The sequence below is a fragment of the Theobroma cacao genome, chromosome 7, assembly GCF_000208745.1.
Source record: "Theobroma cacao cultivar B97-61/B2 chromosome 7, Criollo_cocoa_genome_V2, whole genome shotgun sequence".
Lineage (NCBI taxonomy): Eukaryota > Viridiplantae > Streptophyta > Magnoliopsida > Malvales > Malvaceae > Theobroma > Theobroma cacao.
Genome location: NC_030856.1, coordinates 10,212,690 through 10,227,552, shown reverse-complemented (window position 1 = coordinate 10,227,552; position 14,863 = coordinate 10,212,690). Strand labels below are relative to the sequence as shown.

General features: G+C 33.6%; 2 protein-coding genes across 3 annotated transcripts; both read left to right on the top strand.

The window, feature by feature from the left end:
- Positions 1,061-3,221, top strand: LOC18594591 (transcription factor Sp8). Its single transcript, XM_007022205.2, has 5 exons — positions 1,061-1,236; positions 1,561-1,647; positions 1,744-1,904; positions 2,201-2,279; positions 2,854-3,221. The coding sequence occupies exons 2-5, from the start codon at positions 1,599-1,601 to the stop codon at positions 3,048-3,050; spliced, it is 486 nt and encodes a 161-aa protein (XP_007022267.2). The 5' UTR covers positions 1,061-1,236; positions 1,561-1,598; the 3' UTR covers positions 3,051-3,221.
- Positions 4,414-13,888, top strand: LOC18594590 (ribosome-binding ATPase YchF). 2 transcript variants are annotated; one of them, XM_018125256.1, is made up of 11 exons: positions 4,414-4,768; positions 4,866-5,054; positions 6,056-6,109; positions 6,804-6,914; positions 10,817-10,879; positions 11,018-11,272; positions 11,491-11,637; positions 11,778-11,805; positions 11,947-12,017; positions 12,603-12,662; positions 13,340-13,888. In XM_018125256.1, the coding sequence occupies exons 1-11, from the start codon at positions 4,418-4,420 to the stop codon at positions 13,406-13,408; spliced, it is 1,398 nt and encodes a 465-aa protein (XP_017980745.1). In that variant the 5' UTR covers positions 4,414-4,417; the 3' UTR covers positions 13,409-13,888. The 2 variants fall into 2 exon arrangements, with proteins under 2 accessions (XP_017980745.1, XP_017980746.1); XM_018125257.1 differs by lacking the exon at positions 6,056-6,109.

The window sequence follows — 14,863 nt, the reverse complement described above, 5'->3', positions numbered from 1 at the left end:
CCGCACATGAAGACCACATAATCCAAAACAACCCCAAACAACAAAACCCGTTCCCATACTTAAAAACCACATCAACAAAAAAAAAATTTATAAACCACAAAACCCTAACCCTAACCTTAAACTCTCATATGTTAGGTTCAAATAAATGTAAGGGAGTAGCACTCTTCATTTATTTTTTCACATTAGCTTATTGTAAAAGAGTAATATTATTTTCTTTAGCATTATTAAAATTTGCTCAAAAAATAATATCTCTCTTAGGAATCTTATTTTTTTTACTACACATTAGATCATTGCAAAAGAAATAAATTACTTTTCCTATGCACATGGAAAACAAATGCAATGAGAGTAATATTTCTCTTAGGTTTTTATTATCCATTTTTACTTTTGGAGGTAAGGTTTATATTCCCTTCCATAATGTACTTTCTTTCTTGATCATTAATAAAAATTTAACAAGAAGCTAACCTTGATATCTATTCCATCATAAAAAAAACCCTAACCCTGAACACAGTAGTAAAACATACTAGTGTTTGACGATTGATGAACCTTAATCCTTCACTCTCTCAATGGGTTAGGGTTTAAAGGTTTAAAACAAAGGTTGGATTTTGGATTATTTTGCTGTAGGATGAGGCTTCTAATTGAAGCAGAAGGCTAAAAAAAAACCCTAATTGATGTAGCGACTAATGATAAGAGAATAAAAGGAGAGAAATGGAGAACGAGGAGAGAAAGGGAGTATAGTGATTAGCAAGCATTAATATGTGATTAAGATTTATTTATACATGGGCAATTTTAACATTTCACACTTCTCGTTAATGGCCTTTAGACTTTTAGGGTGAATTGTTCATTTCTAATATTAATGGACCCGTATAAAATTATACCTAAAAGTTAGGGAGTGAGGATATTTTACTTTAATTTTTAATATCAAACCTAATTATATATATATATATATATAAACTTAACTCCCTTATGTGTCTTGGGCTACAGCAACAAATTAGAGACTTTGAGGCCCACATTATAGCTTCCAACAGCACAAGATAAATAACCCAAAGCTACCTCCAAGCCCAACTTTTGCATTTCCCTGTTTTTAGGGCATTTCCCAACTTTTGCATTAATTAGCCCTCTTCTTTGTCTTCTTCGAGTTTCCACATCCCATTTCTCCTTCCTTCTTCAATCTTCTGCAAGTCGGCAATTTCGTTTTCGTCCCGGGTTTCTCGTATCCATCTGCTTCTTCAATTTAAGGTTTCAATTTTCATTCCCATTATTTAAATTTTTGTAATTTCTGTGGATATAGTGTATAAATTGTGTGTCAATTATGTTTTTGGGTTGAGGAAATACAAAATAGAATTGGGTATTTTTGTTCCGTTTTCTGCTCAATTTAGTTGATTTCTTTATGCTATCAGTAGATTTTTCTTCGGTGCTTATAGCGGATAAGATTATTAACTGTAATTCGTATATGGGCATTAATTTTGACTAGGAAAAGGAATGATTTTGATGGAATTTGATTCTTTTTAATCTTAAAATTTCGATATAATCTAAAAAGGCAAGCTTTCATTTTCTTTTCAGGTATTGTTCTTGTCAAAATTGCCTTTCGTTACTTACAAATGCTGACTGCTAGTGTTACTGCCCCCTCGCCGCCTCTATTATCACCCGGTATGATTTTTTTCCATGCTAATTTCTTGGATATTGCTTTTATTTTTCATAGAGTTCTGTTTGTTTTATGATAAAATTTGTAATGGTTTTCACCAGGAAGTCCATTGAAGGCACAAATTAAGCACAGTGGCTTCTGCCGCGCCAGTAGAATTTCTACACAAGTTAGGCCAATAGGCCTTGGCTTGCAATTACAACCTATTGTTGGAAGTAGTCGAAAGCAATCTTCATCTGTTATATGTGCTGCTGCTGCTGCTTTGGTAAGTTTGTCACTAAGATTTTGATTTTTTTTTTTTGAAATTGATATCCTTTAGAGTGGTTAACATGGACTGAAGAATATTATAGAGAGGGAAGTTGCTCTCCTGTTTTTGATATAAAATTCAACACTGTTTATATATGTTAATGCAGTATTGGATCCTGAAATAGATGCAATGAAGGAATTTTCAAAAAGAAAAGAAAAGATGCAATTAAGGAGAACAAGTTGTGTTTGTCTTTGCTTATCTATGGACATGGTATCAGTATTCTCAGTTTATGACCTGGTTTATTTTTCGTGCAGAATGCAACATGCAGTGCATCGGGGCAAACTCAAACCGTCACTCGTGAGGCACCAACAATTACCCAAGCTCCTGTTCATGGTAATAACAACAATATATAATTTCAGTGGTTTGCTAAAATTGGTTAGATGTATTCGTTTTTTTGTTTTTCTAGTTGAACCTTTAGCCACCCACCTTAGGTTGAATGCGGTTAGGAAAGGTTATGGACGGCTAGGTGATTATTTGGGAATAGCTGGAGACATGTTGATAGGCACGTATCATTCTCATACATTTCTTGGACACTTAGCCATGCTGTGTCCATGCTTTCACTGTCATGCTCCATCTGCATTGGCAGGATGATTGTTAATGTTACTGTGTTTTATGATGCCCCATGGTTCTTTAGCAGTTCACTGTGAGTTGCAAGCAACTTTTATGCTACATATATGGTTTTGGTGTGGTCTTTTCCTGCTATGGTATATAGGTGATAAACACCTAACCTTGCAGGAGCCAGGGATAGAACCCTTGCCCTGTGGAGCTCCATTAATTAAGGAGGGATATAAGCCCTTTACTTGAAAGTTGCAGCTCTGGTGGTTTTTTTCTTTGATTGCAACTTCATGTAATTATATGAAAAAAATGTGTCATTTAAATGGTTTTAATATGGTTTATTGAAATGCAGCAAAGGAGAAATCACCACAACTAGATGATGGTGATTCTGGATTTCCTCCCCGTGATGATGATGGTGGTGGTGGTGGTGGGGGAGGCGGTGGGGGCAACTGGTCAGGGGGATTCTTCCTTTTTGGATTTCTTGCATTTCTAGGCTTCTTAAAGGATAAAGAAGGTGAGGAAGATTATCGGGACAGTCGAAGAAGATGAAAGAATATTTGCAAGTTGATAGCATATTGTTCTTCATACTGTATTCTTTTTGACAACGAATTACCGAAACTGATCTTAAAATAGAATCTGTTGTTAACTAGCCTACAAATTGTACTCATTCTTTCTTTCTTTTCTTTATTAAGTCTTGATATTGTTTTTCTACCAGCGGTATGCCCGTGCTTTCTATTCTTAAACTTCCACGTACTATTTATTTTTGAAGATTGTTTTAAAAACAAATTGTGCGATTAACAGCTTGAATGGACATGTCCCTGCAGAGCTGTAAGTTGGGTTCCAAAATGAGAACTTGAGAATTCAACTTGCTCCTGCTCCTGCTCAATTCACACCAGCAGTTGATGAATCCTCTTATATTATTTAGCAATGGCACTGCTAAAAGAACCTTCCATCTCCTTTCTTCTATAGATTAACCTCTTACGATTCATTTTTTAACATCCCAGTATGAATTTGACACAAAAAGAACTGCACTCCTTGTCCTCATTCTCGATTCTATGGGAGACCTTTTATATAAGCTTTAGAGTTTCACTTGTCTAAGCTATGTTCATAACAACAATAGCAAAACAATAACTCAGTCTTAGCCAGCCTAAACGTTATTTTCCTTTTCCAAGAGGATTAATGTTTGAAATTGGATTGTTATCCTTTCTCAAGAAAATACAAGTTTAGAGTTCTGAACCCTTGCTTTTTCCTTATACCTGTTGACAAGCAACGGGTACTGTATGACTGGACTTAATACCTACCCCCAGCTTGAGACTGAATTTGAAGCTAAAATTTGTAGATATATAGATAAATAAGATAATTTATTTATATCTCTGTATGCCACTAATAATAGTATAAAAATGCATAGTTAAAAAATTCTTAAATTATTTAAAAAAACTTTTATTTTTTTATTATGTTAAATTAAATTTTTGTAATTTTATTTTAAATCAAATACGTTATTATAATTAAAAGTTGATTAATTCTTATCAAAATATTATTTGTCATTTTCTATGACTCTGACATAACATTGGAGGGTGAAAAATATTTGATAATCACATGGTATAGAATAACGAGTGATATTTTGATTAATAATGATTCATTAATAATTAATCAATCATGAATTATAAAAATATTTTATCAATAATTAGTAAATTTTAAATATAAAAATTTATTTAATTAATAATAAGTATAAAGATTTAATTAACTATAATAAAAAATAAAAAATTTAAAAAATTTTAAATAATTTAAAGACTTTTTTAAATTTTAAACCTAATAAAAAATTTTAAGAACTCGTCTATATAACTTTATCTATCTACACCAAATAAGAAAAAATACGAGTGATAAAAGTTTGAAATTAACATATTTTTGGGCAAAAGATGAAAATCTCAAAAGAAACCCTTTTAAAACCCCAGGCCATAAGCCACCCCAGAGCAAACCAGAACCAGTGGCTGGCCGTATTCCTTGAGAAAAAAAAAAATAGAAAAAGCTCTATCCATATTGAAGCTTTCTCTTCTAAAATGGCGAGAACAGCCTGCAGTAATCTACTTTCAACTCTAACTCTTCTTCCAAATAAACCCTCCATTTTCACCAAAAACCCTCAATTAATCAGCGTTTTTAATGGGAGGAAAACGAGATTACACTCTTCTTCTTCCAGAATAAGCATGAGCTTAAGAGCCGGCATTGTTGGTCTCCCTAACGTGGGCAAATCAACTCTCTTCAATGCCGTCGTAAGTTACTTAATTCCGGACTCTGGGTTTTTTTTTATCTCGTAGGAAAGAAAAGAAAATTGTGATGAGTGAATTGATTTTGAAATTAAAAACGTAGGTTGAGAATGGGAAAGCACAAGCTGCTAATTTTCCGTTTTGTACAATAGAGCCAAATGTTGGGATTGTTGCGGTTCCGGATCCTCGGCTTCATGTTCTTTCTGAGCTAAGCAAGTCTCAAAGAGCTGTTCCTGCTTCTATTGAGTTTGTTGACATTGCCGGTCTCGTTAAGGGTGCCAGTCAAGGGGAGGTAAAACTTCTACTATTACTTTTGTTTTGGTAATTATTTTTGGTATTTGTGTTTCTTTTCTTCTTTTGAAGCAAAACCTGCATTTGTATGTGAAAGCAAACACTGCATTTGAATAACTAAAGATTAGGCAATATTATTGCTTTTACTACTTGTATTTTATTAGTTTTTTCACTAGTTGTATTTTTTCTGTTGGGTTTTTTTGTCCCGGCCTGGTTACCGCATTTGTTATTTGCTTCTTGCTTTCTTGTTTTCAAAAACAAAATGTGCATTTGGATACAAATGCAAATAAGTTTTTTTGAAGGATTCAATACAAAATATGGTAACTTTTTATATAACAAAATGCATGATTTTACCACTATATAGACTAATTATTTTATAATTGGTGTTATATTTTTATCATTTGTCCATTTTAAATCCATCAATTATAATATTGTTGTTTACTTTTTGATTGTACTAAATATATAAAACTAAATTTTGGTAATATAAATATGAGTTTACTTTATATTAGTCAATCATGTTTGAATGTACGTTGGATTCTAATTATTTTCTCATTTTAGTCAATTATAACTTTGCTTTTTTATCATTTTCTTTTGCATTATAGCAACTTTTGGGGTAGCAAAAAGCACATAACAAAGGCAACAATGAAAAGGAGCCATAATTTTTATGAATCACAAAATTAATGATTCTAGTTTTATACAAAACAACTATGAAATTGTGTTACATTTCAGCCTTTTTCTCACTTTTAATTAAATGATTTTTCTTTTTTATTATTTGCTTTTGCTTTTGAGTTTTAATGCCCTTTTGAGGAAGAAAATGGTACATAGTAAGTAGCAAAAGGGAACATTAATTTTTCTTGTTATTTTTTGCTAGTTGTAGACTTGTGGCTCACTTTTGGTGTTTGCTGAACTTGTACTGATTGATTTGCTTCTTATACATATGGCATGTCTTTTGGATTCTGTTGCAATTAGGACCTTGATTTCTTATCTATGTCATTGTTCCAGGGGTTAGGGAATAAATTCTTATCGCATATCCGAGAGGTGGACTCCATTCTTCAGGTCTTCTCTATCCTATTCAACAGTGTTCTTTTCTGCATATGCTCAACTAATTTCTTTTACCATGTATCTTTAAATTGGTGATCGTGTCATTCAAATATAGTGCTTATAATAGGAAATACAGGTTTAATCTGCTAAAGGCATACATATACTAGCTCAATCATCATTTTGCTAAACTAAAATTAAATGTCTTTTCATTTTACATAGTCTTTCTAAAGAGTAGTTTAACTAGCCCAGGAATTCATACTTTGTTCTGTGCAAATTAGTACATCACTTACAACATTAATTCTTTCTATGTGGTTTACAGTCATCTATATTTTTAATGGGTCCCAATTTCCTTCAAATTATTTTAGTTGGAAGTTCGAACTAGTACTGCTTTTTTTGCTTTGTGTTTTTTTTTGTTTATTGAGTCATTGCTCCAACACTCTAGTTGTTTAAAATTTAAAGGAACCCTTCATGACTCTCAAGTTTATCCTTTATCCTTGTACAGGATACCCTTCTTATATTTAAAAATTATAGAACCCAGCTAAAGATCCCTGTTCCTAAACAGTTATTTATTTGTTTTTATTAAATCTGAACAAATCCTTTTGGAAACATTCTTGAAATATATGCATATCATTTACCAATCAAAAGCTTTGTGATTTAGTCATTAACTTTTAATTTTTGAAATATAATGATGATTCCATTATTGTTTCAGGTTGTACGCTGTTTTGAAGATAATGATATTGTTCATGTGAATGGCAAAGTTGATCCTAAGTCTGACATCGATGTGATCAATTTGGAATTAGTTTTCTCAGATTTAGATCAGGTATGCTCAAGGTTTAGGGTTTATCTTTCTTGGAAAAGTGGTGATGTTGAATAAATAGTTTAGAACATGTTATCATCATTATGACTGAGTGCATCTAAAACGTATTTTACAATGTCCATTCGTGTCATGTTGCTTGCGTGGTGTCTAATTTACATGTTAAGAGACTTTTAAGAGATATTACTGTACTCTCATACACTTGGGCTGGTATTATCCATAGAGATCTTTGCTTTGCAAAAGTTGTCTCCCTTTTTGGCAAGGTGGACCAACATTTTATCAATTCGTTAAGTTATCTGTGAATCCTAGTTATATATGATTGGTAGAACACATTCCTCTTTATACTGTTCTATTCAGTTATGTGAATCAAATTACTACTTCTTGTGTTTTTGGAGGTGAGAATCTATTATCAGGATTGTGTTTACCATATAGCAATCTTCTCCTTTTGAAGACAAGTCTTTTAGATTTGGAGGACTACATCATCTTCAAGCAATTTGAGCAATTTGGGTTTGAGAAAAATTAAACTTGAGCTTGACTTTCTGTAACTTACAACTCCAAGACCTTTGTATTAAAGTAGTTGATAAAATGTAGTGTTTTCAGGTGGTTAGTTAACTAATGGCTAAATGCTCAAATTGGGACTAAACATTTAGGCGCTTTTTCAATTTAAGGCCAAACGTTTCAATTGTAACAATCAAGAGCTAAACGTTTTCTATTCGTTACAATTAAGGACTAAGCTGATAAATGGATGGAGCATGTATCACGCACGACGGAAAATTGTCTAAGTTGATGACATGACAGTTGACTAGGCATGTTGAAACTTTAGTTGTTACACGCCATGTTGAAAAATGAAGTTATATATTATGTTGAAAATTTAGTTATACGTCATATTGAAAAATGTAGTTGTTATACGCCATATTGAAGATTTAGTTACATGTCATGATGAAAATTTAGTTGTTACATATCATGTTAAAAATTTAATTGTTACACGTCATATTGAAAAATGTAATTATTATTATATGCCATGTTGAAGATTTAATTGTTACACGTCATATTGAAAGATTTAGTTGTTACATGCCATTATGAAAAAGTTGTTACATGTCACACCATAATTTGAATTGTTGATAGAAAAGATTTTTTGACAAAATTACCCTTCTGTATCTTACATGAAAAGTTAGCGTCTACATCATGTAGATGTCCTACACGCGTCAGACACCTTTCACCTTTACCCTTAATTGTAAGAAACTGAAAACGTTTGGCCTTTAATTGTTACAATTGAAATGTTTGGCTCTAAATTGACAAAAAATCAAAGGTTTTGGCCTCAAATTGAGCATTTAGTCTTAACTAATTACTTGTAGTACCATTTCCTTTGGGAGTGCTGTCAAAACTTTATTAAACCAAGGTCTTGTTGGATTCCTACAATTTATCCAATATTTTACGCAGTCATAAATTACTAGATCTTTTTGCAATTACAATCCTAGCTAATCATTAAATTTTTTCAGAGTCTGAAGCTAAACTAAAATTTTCCTAATTCCAAAAATCTTGTGACATATTAAAGATTGGGGTAAATTTAATTCTTGTGTGGATAAAATGCTTGAATTGCTTTAAGTCTGTCAAGAATAAAAGGTTTTGTTGCTTTTGTATAATTTAGATTTTGTAATGAACTCAAGAGTCAGCATCAAGTGAACTCTATTATAGAATATTCGTTCCATTTCGAACTTGTTTGGTCTGGACAGTTTGTCACTGTGCAGGGATAGGGTTAAATATAATCTTAAAAAGAAGCCAAAAAATGTGTAAAAAGATCTGAACTAGTTTAAGTCTCTCCAAGAACACAAAGAGTCCAAATTATTCTAAATCCTTCAGAAAACAAAAGTAGAAGACTTTCACTGATCAATTACAAACCAACTTATCCACTATCTCAAATGCAACTTAGAGTCTGTTTAATGCAGCAGGGTTCCTTAAAGAGTTTAGAGTAGTTTGGTTTTATATTTAGTTGCTGACACAAACAAATTGTCATGTTCATGCAGCTGAAAAACTCGGGAAATATAGGTAGTTTCTAAGGAGGATAGATGATGGAAATAGACAGGAAATTGAGGCTAAATGCTGGAGAATTCATCTCCTTGGGCAGGTAAAATTTGAGCCTAAATCAAAAGATTTAACCTTAAGTTTAGGATCATGCAGGAGGTGGGAATATATTGTTTGCATACTAGTGATAGGTACTCATGATAGGAACCTTGAAGATTCCTAGAAAGTGCAAAGCTTGTTTTCTTACTTAGAAGAATTAAGTTTTGACTCATTTATGAAATAGGGTATTAGTTGTTAGGATAATTCTTGAATTTCTAATCGGTGATTAGTTGTTAAGATAATTCTAGAATTCTCTGCAATTTGAAACCCATCAGTTTCCACCCAATTGGAAAGAACTCTGGTTTTGATGAGCAAAATATTTGTGTATGGTAGAGTTCAGGACTTAGGTGTTGAAAATATGATGCGCTAATTCATGTTTTCTTAAGACTCTCAATTTTGTCTGAGATCTGTATCTTGTAGAAATAAACTTTCACATTGAATATGATTGATAAGCTATAGCAACGTTTTTTAAAATCTACAAAAGGCAAGGGGAAGCTGGTTCCAGTTGGAAATAATTTGCGATTTTTGGAGATTTTGGTTGACACACAATAATCCTAAACAGAAAGTTGCACACATGTTTTGCTTACATGTCGTTTTCAATAGATAGCTCAAAAGCAGAGTATCACAGTTTCTTAATGAGAAGCACTATCTGTCAACTCTATTTATCCTGTTGTGGTTGATGCATAAATACTCTTTGAACATGTCGAAAGATTAAAGTTCTTTCTGGAAAGGGATCTAACACATTTTTTACCCCAGTTTTTAATAGAATTTTAAAATTTGTCATGATACTACTTGGATGCTTCTCGGTAGGTGCCTGGTCTAAAGTCTTAGGAGACTGCATTTTTTTTTTGGTGATACATCATCCTATATTGAATAGGAGTGTGATTGTTGAAAACCATTTAAGGGTTCAAGTCATTCTTAACAACTTGTGTTAAGCTTTTAGGGTCATGTGGTTTAGGACTGAAAAGATATTGGGCTAGTGGTCCTCGGGCCCAGCTGCCCAGGATATTACTATTGGTTTCAAAGCATATGCCTACTCAATGTGGGTTTACATTGGCACATTGTGTGATCTTGGTCCTATGAGTATCGAGTGTGATTGCGATACGTGGTTTTGAATGCTGACTAGGACATCAAGGAAAAGGGCAGGGTGCGTGTGAGGAATATGATATTATGAAGGTGATTGTTGAACCCCACATAAGGCTTTAAGTCATTCACTTTTAGTAACTTGAACTTAAGTTTTTTAGTTCATGTGGTATAAATTTGAAAAGTTGTTGGTTAGTGATGTTTGGCCCCAAGATATTACCTTTTCAACATAAAATGGAAACATCTATTTTATACTTTTGGTGGCCAAAAACCCTCATGATTAACATTTTGTTTTGAATAATGTGATTCCGTACCACTAAGCTTTTTGCATGCCCATTGTAGATTGCATCCTATAATATGGATGTACACATTCCATGTCACTATCCTGTTATTCCAGATATAACATCAAATTCATATCATCTCATATTCTTGTCCCTACTTGTGCTTCTTATTATGCAGATATATTTGTTAAGACGTATAATTATCTCTGGTTTCAAAATAATATTTGCTGGTCATGCATTAAACCTTCAAGAAATTTGCTTGAATGTTTCTTTGTCAACTAACCTTAAACCTTAGTAAATTTGCTTGAATGCTTATTTATTGACTAACCTTTACAAACTCCTGCATGGCCTTACTACGTATCTGTGACAGTGTAAATAAAAAAAAGCATATGAAAGTAATTGTATCTTTTATAAGACTTGCAGATAGAGAAAAGAATAGAGAAGCTCAAAAAGGGGAAGGCGAAGGATTCTCAATCTAAAGTCAAGGTGAAGTTATTTTTCCTCTTCTTCTGTTTTTACTGCAACTAGCCTTGTTCTTTGTCTGTCAGTCAGTCTATGCCGTACGCCAATGTGGTGGTTTTTTGTGTTGGCATCAACTTTCTTAAAGTTATACTACTGTTTTAGGAGGAAGCAGAAAAGTCTGCCTTGGAAAGGATTAAGCAGGCACTTATGGATGGAAAACCAGCACGAGCAGTTGCTTTAACTGAATTTGAGAAGGATGCTGTGAAACATCTTTGCTTGCTTACAATGAAACCAATCATATATGTTGCCAATGTTGCAGAATCTGATCTTGCTGAGCCTGAAAATAATTCCCATGTTAATGAAGTGATGAATCTTGCATCTGAGTTGCGATCTGGAATTGTAACAATTTCTGCACAGGTTTGGTGATACTCTTGAAAAGCACACTCTAATAGCAAGTGATATAGAACTTTTCAACTCTCTCTCTCTGTGATGTGTTTGAGTCTGTTGGTAGACGTTGATGACTGTCATCTATTGAAAAATATGGAATTTTACATGCTCATTTATAGCCTGTTGCTGATCAATGTTGAATTAGCTATTTTACTATGCTGAAGAACTAAGAAAGCTTAACATTGCAGGTTGAGTCGGAGCTCACTGAACTTCCATCAGATGAACGAACAGAATATTTGAAATCTCTTGGTGTCAATGAAAGTGGGCTTGGAAACCTTATTAGAGAAACATATAGCCTTCTAGGGCTGCGTACGTACTTTACATCTGGGGAGAAGGTGAAAAGATGTACTCACCATTAGTTTAATGTTCCTTTTTTTAAAAAAAAAATTGGTTTCGTCTTTTGAAAGATGGTTTTCATGTCTGCATGGATTTTCATTTGTTTCATCAGTTGAAAGTGTTGTTCTTGATACTGCAGGAATCAAAAGCATGGACAATACTTGCAGGTTAGTGTTGGCTGTGCTTAGTGTCCAATATGTACCATGTGCAGATACTATTAATACTATTATCTTTGTTATGAGTTTTTAGTATGTTATTGCAGCTGAGTGTAGATCAATGTTGTCTAATTTTTCTTCTCTCTTGATCAGGAATGACTGCTCCTCAAGCTGCTGGAGTTATTCACTCTGACTTTGAGAAAGGCTTCATTCGTGCTGAGACAGTAAGCATCATCATTAATTTTGTGGATTCCATCCCACATGTATTCAGATTTTTATTCTCCCATCAGCTCTGAGTGGCTGGATGGCAGCAATTCCTTTTCACTATTTATTTCTCTCCTGTCTTTTGTCATGGAAAAGATTGTTTTAGAAAAGCTCAAACTATTTGCTTCTACAAGCTGGGCTCTGTCACTGCAGTCAGCCACTTCCCCTGCAGTCGTGGGCAAACTTTATAGGGCACTATTTTATTGTTAAACATGGAAATGATTGGATATTGGCCTAAAAATGGTGGTGTAATGTTGTAGGGCCTTCTACTTATGTTAAAATTGCATGATGGTTCCATATATGGTAACTAAGTTAAGTAAATAAAAGATGGCTTACATATTTGAGACATGATTCTTTGATCAGAACATGAGCATCTTTTAACTTCTGGAACATCGGCTTGTGTCAAATTTGTATGATGGTTCAGTATATGCATTCACATGCATCTCTAAGAGATATTATGCTTGTGGAATCATTGATCGTGAGTTTGAAATATAGGCTTTTTTTCATCACCACCTCTTTATAAACAAATTTTTTGTTCTTAATAGGTATCCTATGATGATTTTGTTGCCGCTGGTTCACTAGCAGCAGCAAGGGAAAAAGGCCTTGTAAGTTGTTTAATTTCTATTAGCCTCTAAAATTTTTTAGGTAATAATTTCTTCAGCGGCATATGTGCATACCTTGCATGAGTTTCACTTTGCTATCAGGACAAGCAAGAGTGTTTTGCTTGTATTTGTTTTCCCTTAATTTGGTGCAACTATTGCTATTGCCAACAACCAGCAAAACCTGCTTCAAATTTTTTTTTGGGTGAAGTAGACATTAATCTTGAGTTTGAGGGGGAGAGAGGGGTTATCATTTCCATATGTCTCGTAGTTCTATTAGTTCTCTATTGAGTAATATGCTTGTATTTTTCTGGGTTACAAAACTTAGGTTGTACAAGCTAAGGCAAAATGTCCTTAGCATCCAGTCTCTTAAGGGTGATTGCCTAGTTGTAGTGAGCAGCTCGCTACACTCCTCTCTTAATTATTGCTTCCTGCTCTGTACTTGTCTGAATTTATTTTCCTTCTCTTTCTTTTCCAATCAATCCTTTGTATGCTCAAATACTGTCAACTTCTTTCTTTTTGTTTATTTTTATCTTTTCCCTCAATATCCTTTCGTTTCGTACATATTTCAGTTGTCTCTCTTACCACATTTGTTTCACCTCTCTCTTTCTCCCTTTGAGACCAAAATGCTATATTATTTCTCTTTTTATCTCTCTCCATTTCTCATATTTAACTTGCTGCAGTTGAGATCTGAGGGTAAAGATTACATTGTACAAGAAGGAGATGTAATGCTGTTCCGTTTCAATGTTTGATGACTGTACTTTTTAAGCCGAAGGCATTTCATTATTCCTTTACCTATCCAAGCGCTGAACAAGAAATGTACACCTCACTGGTTTTGTATTTTCAGTGGTCTAAGATCATTTCCAACGCAGGCAAATAGTATAGGATGAAATTCTTCTTATACCATTACTTAGCCAAGAGATATATTCAGAGATTCAGCTCGGGGAATTTTCTGTTTATAATTCAAAAGCAAACAAAGGGACAAACAAAATCCCCCTATTTTTTACACTGAGGTTGTAACTTCATTCCCCTATATGTTGGGGTATCATTACTCTTTAGTTGTAATCTTGCCCTTCTTACAGTAAATGTTACTTGCTTCCTAGCATTTTTTTTTTTCTATAGTATTTGCAAGGTGCTTGTTTTTCTCTGTTGTATTGAAAACATATCTACAGATCTGTCCAAATGATGCCTAACAGCTTAAGGATCTGGATGGCAGCTGAACTTTATACTATCATTTGATTTTCTTTACATTATCTTCTCCGATTTGGCTCAAGGTAACAAAAGGGGAGTGAAAAGAGGTAAACTTTCCATCATTCTTGAATTAAATGAATGGAGATCTTTTCATTCTTGAATTAAATAAATGAAGTGGTATTAGATTAGATGTCATTGTCTGCAAAGGGTTGTCCTAAGGGCAAGGTCTTATTCATGGCCATTGATTGATAGAATAAAAAAATGCTTTAGCTTCTAAGCAAGTGAAAGTCAATCTCAAGTTGTCTTCCCTTGGAAGCTAAGGCGGTAGTCCCTATCCCTACATCCTGGATCCTGCTCACAATCACATTGCTAGTTGTTTTTTATTTGAGGAATTATGATACTTCTGTTGTCGACAATATGAAATGCAATAATGTGGGCATAAAAGATTCGGTGTTTGAAACATCATTTTCTTTGTCAAGAAAAAGACTGCAGTAGTTGTCCATCTCTGGAATCAACTCTTACGGATATTTTTGGCTCTATTGTATATGTATGAAACTTGGTAATAGGAAAGGTAGGGAAGCTAATAATGGAGGGTAGAGCAGGATAAAAGAAAGTTTTAGGAACACAAACTTAGACAGGGGAATTCTATGGAATTGATTTTAAGAGTCTTGATGACTTGGTTTTGATTGTTGAAATAACTAACTGGGAAAGAAGTTGTTTCAAGCACCATATTTGTTTCCTTGCAATTAGTTTTCCAAAACAAAAAGAAGAAAAATGTTGTAAGCTATGGCCTTGGACAAAGGGACAAACCAAAAAACATAAGTCAGGTGTGCATCACAGTCAATCTTCTCTTCTCTTTGTCATAATTTTGTAATTAATTAGTTGAAAATTAACTTGGAAGTCGGCCACAGTTAGGTCAAATGACCCATCAGACTATTCTTCTCTTGCAGCCTAATTTTCTCTCTATTTTAAGGCCAAACTCTAATCATTATTATTCATCTGTTTGGCATTGGTGG